Source organism: Takifugu flavidus, chromosome 12 (assembly GCF_003711565.1).
Source record: "Takifugu flavidus isolate HTHZ2018 chromosome 12, ASM371156v2, whole genome shotgun sequence".
In the NCBI taxonomy this organism is placed as follows: Eukaryota; Metazoa; Chordata; class Actinopteri; order Tetraodontiformes; family Tetraodontidae; genus Takifugu; species Takifugu flavidus.
This window is the reverse complement of record NC_079531.1, coordinates 7,194,298-7,204,735: the sequence shown is the minus strand read 5'-3', so window position 1 is coordinate 7,204,735 and position 10,438 is coordinate 7,194,298. Positions and strand designations below refer to the sequence as shown.

Sequence of the window (10,438 nt, the reverse complement as noted above, 5' to 3'; positions counted from 1 at the left end):
TTATTCACAACTTTATTATTGATCTGGTTTTTTCCGCCGCTCTTTGCCTTGCAGCACGAAGGTCAAGGGTTTGACTCTCGACCTTTCTTTGGCAACGACTGGACTTCCGCGTGTCAGAGGCCACGCAGGTCTGGTTAATTTGTTACTTTACATTAACCAGGCGTGAATATGAGGATGTGGGCTGAAGAAGTGCACTCCAATTGTGCTTTATGAGACAATGACTATGTTGCCTGTGTATATTTCTACTTACGAAGCATGACTTAGCAGGAAATGTGTGACTGATTAGGTCATGTGATGCAGACCTATAAATAGTTCTGTGAACAGTGTGGAATGGTAGGATAGGATACAATAGTTTTGGGTTTATACATAACTGACCGACTTTCTTTACACATCTTCATAGAGGAAAACGAACTTATCAATTTAGATTCTGGTAGTTGAATCATAGCAACTGGACTGTCTGAGTTCCATGAAGACGTTTCACCTCTTATCCAAGATCAATTTAGAGATTATCTCTCGTTTGTAAAAGTCCTGATGTGTATAAAAAAAAGAAACTGGAAAAGTGATGAAAAACAACAGAGGCAGCAGCAGCAGAACTGGACTCTGCAGTTTCAGACTCTGCAGACCAAAAAAAGGACATCAGAAGCGATTTTCAATCACGCCCTTAAAGTGCACTAAACTGCTGTTTGATACAACCGGCTTGTCAAACAATAATATCATAACATCCCAAATCACTGGAGCAGATGTGGCTGTATCCCCCTGTTGCTAGCTGCTGCTGCCGCTGCTGCTGACTCTGGCGTTTCAGTCTGGAACTCACACATAAGACAGCAAAGATTCCCGATTCCTGAGCTTAAACTGCAGGCGCGGGGGAGCAGAACTGGATGTCTGGGGGGCCGAGTGATGCAGGTGCAGCACGTCTAAACACGTGCCAATTGGAAGCGCGGAACGTCATGAGCCGGAACCCTGACCGCTGAGGTCACAGTGGAGTGCTGTGTGCGTGCGTGTGTGTGTGTATGTGTGGTCTCCAGCTCCGCGTGTGTAGCAATACCGAGGTTACATAACAAACAGCTGCTCTCTTATATTCAGCTGCCTGACAACACATAATCTATTAACAGACGTGTTTTTACTGAAAATGATGTCAGTTTGAGTGAGCTGACACACACACATCTCGCTCCTTAGTGTTTACATTTGGTCAGAAACAAAAACGTGCAGAATGAAATCACCCAGAAATCAAATCGTGACTAGAGAAATGGTTTCACTACAGTTGAATCTCAGCTACCTGAGGACGTAACCTACATATAAAATAAGCTGCAAAACCGAAGTAAAAACAGTTTCTGTTTCACTCAGATTAGCCATCCTCATTTTTAGTCACGTTTTATCCCATCACCATGTCACCAGCAGCAGTGGATTAGAGCCAATAATGACGCCTATCCTCTATATAGTCAACTAATTAGGGTGTAAACCATTTTCTGGTGTTTTTGAAATGTTAAGTGAGGATCGTCGTTCCCTATTTGATGCACTCAATGTATCAATATGCTTTGTGAAAAGTAGTGTGCAACCAATGGTTCATGACCTGTGCGACAGAAAGCATCCTAACAAACTGTGTGACAGTCCGGTATGGAAGCTGCACTATGGCTGAGCATGAGGCTCTGCAGCGGGTGGTGAAAACTGCCCAAGGCATCACAGCGACTCCACTACCAGCCATCGAGGCTGTCCAGAAGAAGCACGCAGCATCCGTAAGGACTCCTCCCACCCCGCCCATAGTCTGTTCTGCCTTCAGAACCCTCAAGACAAGGACCAGCAGACTGAGGAACAGCTTCTTCCCCAGAGCTGACCCCCCCATACACCACTTCACATCTCACTGCACTACATTTACACAATGCACTAATATCCTACATAGTCTAAATTTATTTATGCAAATGTATGCACCTTAGTTTAACTTATCATCTGTACATTCCTAATTTATCATTTGCACATTTCTTCTAGCTTTATGTAAATAGTCTCTGCACTTATAGTCTAAGACATTTAATGCACATACCCATCTGTGAAATATGTTCATACGACATTATTATATCTGCACTTGCTGCTCTTTTTGCACTTCTGTTTAAACTGTATTTTGTTGCTTTGTACTGTATATGTGCAATACCAATAAAGTTGAATCTAATCTAATCAAGCAATATATCCCATCATCCTTTGCAGTCACACATGAGAAGCTAGATATGATACTGCTTTTGCTACTTTAACTAAGCAGATAGTGGGCTTTTGTTGTAATGAGTTATTATGACTTAATTGTGTAATGTGTATGTTTATTGATGAAGACTGAATTGGTCTGGATGAAGAAGAACAGCAAACATGATGTCGCAAATGTTAAATTAGCTTCAGTTATTAGATTAAAATGGGATTTTCACAGGAAAATTATTTTAAAAAAATAACCAAAATATACTGTGACTCTTGCAATCATACAGCGAGAGTGTACGTTTATCATCAAAAGTCTATTTCACATTAAATGTAGCAGGATGTGTGTGGTCAGCGTATTTTTCTAAATGATATTTTTGCTTTTCTTTATTAGTTTTGGGCACTTACTGCAGCAGCGGTGGAGCAAAATGATACAGAGGAAACGAGTGATGAAGAGAGAGATGGAGATGGAAATGGCAGTATCTGGTGGACAGCTGTTGCTCTGTTTACTTTGAGGGGAACTCTTCTCCAGATGTTCAGAGGCAAAGCCGGGAAGGGCTGGAGGAGAATAGGGCAGAAGGATGTGAGTGACTGGAGGTTTGGTGGTTTGTTACCAGGCCTTCGTTTGGATTTTGATGAGTTGCACACGTCAGATGTGTTCGGCAGCAGGACGGCCATATCGTAGGACACAATGGGGAGACACCTGATGTGGTGTCTGATGTGGACCCGAACGCTCGATGGCCTCAGGTTGTGAAAAAAAACAATAGATAGTGGAAACTACAGCCTGCATATGTGATTATCTGATGCTGATTATGTCCTCATGCGTAAAAATGATTCAGTGTTAACTTTCACACATTTCCACATGCACTGTCAACCTCTGCTTATATTTCCAGGTGTGATGACCTGGGGGACTTCCTTAGCTGGACCCCTTCTTGTTTCTTTTCTCACCCGTGAGGAGGAAGAGGAGGAGGATGATGAGGAAGGGGAGGAGGCTGGTTAAATCGCAGGATTTGGGTTTGCTGCTACTTTCTGAGTGGTTAAATTAACTTCTCGAAAGACCTATTAACCACATTCCGACACAAGGGACAATGAGGATGAGGATGGATGAGTGGGTTGGAAAACTGGAGGAGACGTTACCTGAGGCAGAGAGTTTTTTTTATAATAAATCGCCTAGATTTCAGTGATGAGGTGAAAAATGGCTCAAATTCCACAGCTGTGCGCATGTCCCCTCTGCAGCATTTTCTTGTCCACGTTATCTTCTGGAAGGGTTGAGGCAACTTCTGTCGACAGCCTGTGTTGCCAAGACACATTGAGCTGCTTTTTCAAAATAGCAACAACTCGCGTTGAGCTCCTGTGCTGCCGCCAGCACAAACACAAACCAGAGCCTATGCTGGGAATAACAGGTAATGTCGGTGGACCAACAAAGTGTCAGAGGAGGTGATTGAATCTGATGAATAATCTCCATGGGTGATATTCTTTACCACGCTGTCATCCATTGGCAGATGTTTGTCGTCGCCTGTTTACATTTCAGGACAACGTTGCGGCTTCACAAACATCTGACGAAGATCACCCTGAAGCGGCGGCACATGCCCCCGAGGCGTGGTGGCCTTTCCAAGCCCCTTCGAAAACAGCTCGAGGAGAAGGGAAAAACGAGACATGGAGAGTGGAGGGAGAAGGCCTGGCATAGAGATTAGCGCATTAAAACATCTGTGATCTCCTCCAGCCACAGCTACTGACTCCCTCAACATTTCCGCCAGGTCTCGCTTTTTCGTTCCTCCACCTCACCTTCCTCTGCTCTTCAACCCCACCTTTCTACTTTCTCTCTCCGTGTTTTGCTCTACTGGTTCTTTCAGCTTCAATCAGAAGCTTCTTTTGTACCATCTGAGCAGTTTATCATCTATGTGAACGTTTATAATGATGAAAGAAGCTCTTGGCCGACCGAGGAAAAGTAGTGTTTAATGCTATAACACCTCAGTTTGAGGGCTGAGGAGTTGGGACTGAGGCAGGAGGCAGAGTTTAGTCATCTGAAAGAACATGCTAAAGATGCCAGACACGTGCCACTTTCATAACAATTGCTATTTGCTCAGCTGTCACTGTGCTTCATCATCAAACCACAACGAGATCTTCATGATAATATTTAATGGGCTCAAGGTTTAATGTGAGGTGAGCTCCCTTGTTTAAGTTGTAAATATCTCACCTGAACCCTTATAAAGTAGAATTGTAACCATGCTGCAATAAACCTACATTCCCAAATAGAAGTTTCCACTCTCTGCTTTTTTGGGACGACAGTTCTCATAACTGAGTTCACAAAATTGAGCCATTTTTACTGATTATGAAAGAGGAAAATAAATGGTTTCCTTCATTCCTTTCCCCTTTAAGTACGAGTTTGATTCCAACGGCTCTGAGCTGTGACTCCAAAGAAAGGAAGGGTGGGATCAGTATGAGGACAAAGCGATGGAAAGAGTGATAATGCAGTTTGCCCTCTAATCTGCACTGGTGGAGGCTGAAACGAAGAGGATGAGCAGAGCCTCCTGAGGGAGTGGAAGAATGCCAGAAATGTGGGCTAAATGCTGTCCATGCTCTTAAATAAACAGCACCAGCTCTGGCCATTAATGATCATTTCCACTAAATAAACTGCTAAGTAACTTTCCTTTTCAATCTAAAGGGTTGTAAGAATCAAACAGCATAAAAGTGAAAGCAAATTCAATTTCTCCATTATGTTTTTCAATCAAATCTCTAAGTTTAGCTTATCGTGTTATAGTCAGCATTAACTGTAAAATCTAAAAAGCGTGAGCGAAAGCTACGGGTCCTGTGATCAACTCCTGCTCTGGCTTGAGTGTCTTAGCTTTTGAACAGTAAGAGGATATAGATAATATTTGAATTTCTTTAACTTTGGTATTCCTTCTCAGTTTTTCAGTCCTCAGAGGACAAACCCAAAATATCCAGCTCTTATAAACAATTTAATCATCAAGCAGATGTCCAGTAGCTTACTGGAAACACTCTTTCACAAATACCAACAAGCTGCCACATGATCGTGCAGATTGTGTGTGTGTGTGTGTGTGTGTGCGCGCGCTTGCACACCAACTCTGTGTTTGGCAGATTATGACAGCAGCTATTAGGAAGGAAGAGAGGGGAGGCCAACATGAGCCCATGGAGTATTTATCTCCGGGTACTTGCAGGACATCAGCAGACTGTTGGAATAACAATGAGTGCTATAGCAGGTGTCCTTGTAATACTGGCTTTGAAGATGTCTGGAAGAGGGAGAAAAAAACATCTTATATGGAACACAGCAACATCCTGACAACACTAAACACTGACTCAGCAGATTTGTGTTTACAGTGCAGCGCAGACATACTGACACACTGTGCACAAATGATAGCAACAAAACATGAAAAAGGCTGTCAGACAAGAGTGAATGTCTGTAAAGCATTTGACCTCCCTGATTTCACTTCTCTACAGTTTCCGTTCTTGCCATGTTTCTTTTTATTTATCCGGTAATAGTGGAGACCGATCACAACAGCGTTTGGCACTAACTCCCATTTCAAAAGTTTCTCTCCATCTGCATCTCACAGCCGATGTCCTGACATTGAAGCATCATTGGAACCTCTTTCCCTCGTCCCTCTCAAGGTCCTGTTTGATCAGAATGAAGCAGCATTTTCAAAAAAAGGTCTCTGCCAAAACTCTGCACCACGGCAACCGCTTTTATTTACTCTCGTCTCTGGAAGCGGAAGGAGTTGGAGACAGTAATGACACAGGAAATTATAATGGTACTGGCGTTTGCGACCAGGCTAACAAATGTTTTCTCTTTGGATCGGCCCAGTGCAACCTCAGACCTGGGAAACAGGGGCTGAGTGTGAGTTCAGGATAAAGGACCCTCAGTCCGCATCGCAGCGCAGGCGCTTTGCAGTGAGATGATCCCCGCAAACGCTCAAACAAACGTCTGCAGCACCGTTTTAATGCCACCACCTGAGACAAGTTCAACAAGAAGACTGGAACTAGAAAACAAACAGCTGCCAAATCCCAACATTTATAAAAACTATTGGCCAAAGTTTTTGCCTCTTCCAGCAAAAATCTTGAGCTCTAAGACATTTCATATATAAGTGAAGATGATTCAGCGCAATAATCCAGTAACACGAGCTTGTTTTGCTGAGACGCAGATGCTTTTCACAGCGTTGCTCTCTTGTGTGGTCGAGCTGTAAAACCCAGTTGGATCAGTCACGAACTCCTGCTGTTCCCGCTCTTCTCTGACCTCACGGTGGGACATTGTCTGCTCCGCGTCACCATCACGTGATCTAGAAAATTAATAGCAACCAAACTTTTTTCTTCAAAAACAGAACAAATATTTTCCAGCCTGCGAGTTTTGCCTGTTTATTTTGGGGAAAACACGCTGTACCGTGACTTCATAAGTGACGCATGGGAATCATTTCTGTCAAAAGAATTAGAGGGAAAGCTCCAGCTGTGAAATAGAGTAATATGCTTACTTTATTAGCATGCAGGGCTGTGCGGGCTGACCAGGAAAGACAGTAATTTTGCCTGGAAAAAAGTTTTTTTCGCAACAACACTTTTTGTAACAGAAACCAGTCACGTTTCATGGTCGGGAACCTCTGTGGCAAGGCGCCACTGGCCTTTCTCAGTACCTTTTTTTTTTGCTCTTTCCACCTCTGCAGATTGGAGGTTGGGTTGGACCCAGCTTTGGTGTTGGGGAGGGGGCTCTTACGAGGTGCAGATATGTCAGTTCTCAGAGAAGTAAGAAGGCGGAGAAGAGGAAGTGTCCCACACCATGATGCAGATAACCGGAAAGTGAATGTTTAAAGATGTATGTGGGTGCTTACATATGCGTGCGTGTAAAGAAGGTAGGAAGTGAGTAAAGAAAAATTCAAATGAGAGCCAAAAACAAGTTGAAAGAGAAGGACAGAAAGAGAGAAAAAACAGATGGAGGAATCAAAAAATGGGGAGGGAGGTTATGCACAGGTGGGACAGATGGACGGATGAGGACGGGGTGGACGGTGGAAAACAGCCCTTTCTTCTTCCCCCTCCTCCTAAGGACGTGGCATTGACCGGAGCACTTGTCTTTGTCTGGCTCACACACAGGTGCTCGGGGGCCAAATTGAATTCTGTCCTGGTTCAATGCCTGACGAGTTCCACCCCGTGTTTTTACAACATTAAAAAAAACAAAAAAAAAACAGGATGTGTTTCTTTCCACATGTGCTGTGGACATATGGTAGCTATCACAGCACATTCAGGTCGCGGGGAGGATAAAAGATGCATCAGATGATGTCAAAGATGATGTCTTGTGCTTGACCATAGCAGCAGATCTTCGCATCATTTGGCGAAGCAGTTCTTTTAATACTACTTAATACATGGAGTTTTCATTAAATACAAGAAGTGGCTCAGTATTATAAAGGAATTTATGAATGAAGGGAAGGTTGCTACCCATCAGGACAGGGACAATTATGACCTTTGACCCCTAGTTTGCTTCATGCGGATGATAAAATATTAAAGATTCAAAAGAAGGAGAAGGGAAGCAAAAGGCACAGTGTGAGGCCGAGTTACACCGCTTCATGCGCTCCCGTCTGTCTTGACAGACGTCGGTGTTCGTAGCTACTGTTGCTAATAAATACAGAAACCTGACTTCAGCCGACGGCTCCTATGAGAACGGAGCAGGAACAAGTGGTTGGCTTCAATAAGGAAACCACAGAAGTGCAGCTCACAGCCTCATTCATCGGCTTGTTGAGCGGAGATAAATTGTCTTCGGGATCGCTTCGGCGTGTTTACACTCTAAATATGTGAAATTCATGACTACGGAAACATGTATCCAGCACTCACTTGCTTTGAGAAACCTTTTGAGTCCTGTCCTGTCCTCTGTTTGAGGTATAATCACATCCAGCCTCCCCAAGGACGACCTGCTGGGACGGTCTGGGCTTAATATGTCTTCCCTCTGCTTTGCAATTGGCCCGTTGCCACGGTGTAAAGTGAATAGGAGCTGTCAAAATGTCCCCGCATCTCTTTTATCTCTCGCTGGTGCACGTTGGGAAAAAGGATTGCCTTCAAATTTGGAAATTAAAATGCCCGAAGAAGAAGAGCCACGGGTGATTACATTAAAGCTAGAGAGGGTAGAAGCGGAAGAAACTTGGATACTTGAAAGGGAGAAGTCATCTTCGTCCATTTTGTTCCATTCACGTGCACCACTGACGGTTTATATTTGATTTTGCTACCGTGGAAACTGAGCTACGATGTCCTGACAGCTGCAACAGTGCCTTTAGATGGGAAATGCTATACACGCTGCGGGCCGCAAGACATTCGATTTTGTATTGCGCAAATTAATCTAAAATGTATTGTCAAAGAAAGGAATCTGGATTTATGTCTCGCCTAATCAATTTCAACCACAACAAAATGTCATGTACGATCCAAAAATGGTGCAATGCTTTGTTTTGGGTTTTAAAAAAATGGACAACCAAGTTTGTCATTGACTACTTTTGAAACTTTTAAAGATTAGACATGGGTCATTGCTCTCCCAGGAAGTTAACTACATCAGGAACCCAAGGAGACAGACAGTTAATCATCTGACTATAATGAAAGGGGTCAAGACATCAAGTGTGTTTTTTTAAGTGCACTGTCAGGTGCAGTAACTTATTTTTGTGTTAAAAGGAAAAAAGAACATTGAAAGAAAATTCAAAAGAAAGCTACGGAACGTACAAATCCTGTTTCAGGCATGTGCTGCCATCTACTGTTGGCGACGGTTAACGCATTTGGCCCGTGATTATTAAAAAAAACAATGAACAATTTTTACCGGAATAAACGATTAAAGTGCGCATCTTTTTTTAAATGGACACATCTTACTTTATTCCTTTTTAGGTACTTTTAACCTAGAAATTAACACAGTGGCTGTTTTGATCTTCACTATCATTGAGTCTTCTAAAATACTTACTAAAACCAAGAGGGCAATGCTTTTGTATGAACTTTAGCAGCCAAACGTATGCTCACAGTGCTGCCTGGGTCAATGCAAATGAGAGGATCTACCTAGCTGAATGGCTAAAGGTGAGGATCAGTCAGGTGTGAACAATCAACAGGTCAGCTGCTATAAAAGCTGAAGCCTGAGGGGGAGTGTTTAGCTGCCCCTGAAGTGACCTACAGAATATTGGTGAGTGTCTAGTGTGACATGTTTAAATCTGGATGACCTTGACAGTTGTAAGTTTAAGAGTGTTTTAGTTGATTTAATGCCCTCCTTCTTGTAATCTGTATTAACTTTTTCCCCCCCACCAATAGACTGAAAATGTCTGGCCGTGGAAAAAAAGATGTTCCCAAGCCAAAATCCGCACAGTCCCGGTCTTCGAGAGCAGGGATAACCTTCCCCGTGGGCCGCATCCACAGGCTGCTGAGGAAAGGCCACTATGCTGACAGGATTGGCAACGGCTCTGCGGTGTACCTGTCTGCTGTCCTGGAGTACCTCTGCGCTGAAATCCTGGAACTCGCCGGAAACGCCAGCCGCGACAACAAGAAAATGCGCATCTCTCCCCGCCACATCCTGCTGGCTGTGAAGAATGATGAAGAGCTTAACAAACTACTGGCAGGGGTCACCATTTCAGATGGTGGTGTCATCCCAAATATCCAGGCGAGCCTCCTCCCAAAGAGAACCAAAATGCCGAGGGACGACAGTTTGGCTAAAGATGTCGAGTCTCAAGAGTTTTAAGTGAATTTTAAATTTTGCAATTGTATTAAATTTCTTTTTTAAATTAAGTGTTTTACTGCCCAATGCACCCCGCGCTCTTCTCTTTTTGGGAAACTGCTACAGCGTTAAACTTTCTTACCAGTATTGGGGCAAAGATGTGCTGGTCTGGGGAAACTGTCAAATGGGGAAGGTTGTCCTCATCCCTTTTCCAGAGTAGGACAACATGTTTGTTTATATTGTGTGCTGTCTTGGCTGGTCAAGCTGGTTAAAGAACTGATCATGTGCTAATGCATGTTGACTATAAAACCTGTACAGCCAAGAAACACTGTTGGACCTCTGCAGTAGCCAAACTAGTATTTTTGGGTTTCTGGCTTAAAAACACTTGGTTCTTAACTTGTGACTGTTGCCACTTAAATTTTTCAACGAAACTTGAAATATCTCCATTGTTTTGTGCTACATGTACTTGCACCCCTAGTGGGGGGAAGGGGGGGGGGGGGACTAACTTGAAGTGCAACATGTTTTATTAAAATAAATGTAGGTCTATTTCGCGTCGAACCGATCAAGCGCTTGCAACGTTTTGCAACGCTGTATTTGTTG

The 10,438-nt window shown here is 43.4% G+C and overlaps 1 protein-coding gene across 1 annotated transcript; it reads left to right on the top strand.

Annotated features, from left to right (window-relative positions):
* Positions 1-9,222: 9,222 nt before the first annotated feature.
* Positions 9,223-10,261, top strand: LOC130534736 (late histone H2A.2.2-like). The gene is made up of 2 exons (XM_057049237.1): positions 9,223-9,313; positions 9,439-10,261. The coding sequence occupies exon 2, from the start codon at positions 9,446-9,448 to the stop codon at positions 9,860-9,862; it is 417 nt and encodes a 138-aa protein (XP_056905217.1). The 5' UTR covers positions 9,223-9,313; positions 9,439-9,445; the 3' UTR covers positions 9,863-10,261.
* Positions 10,262-10,438: the final 177 nt, after the last annotated feature.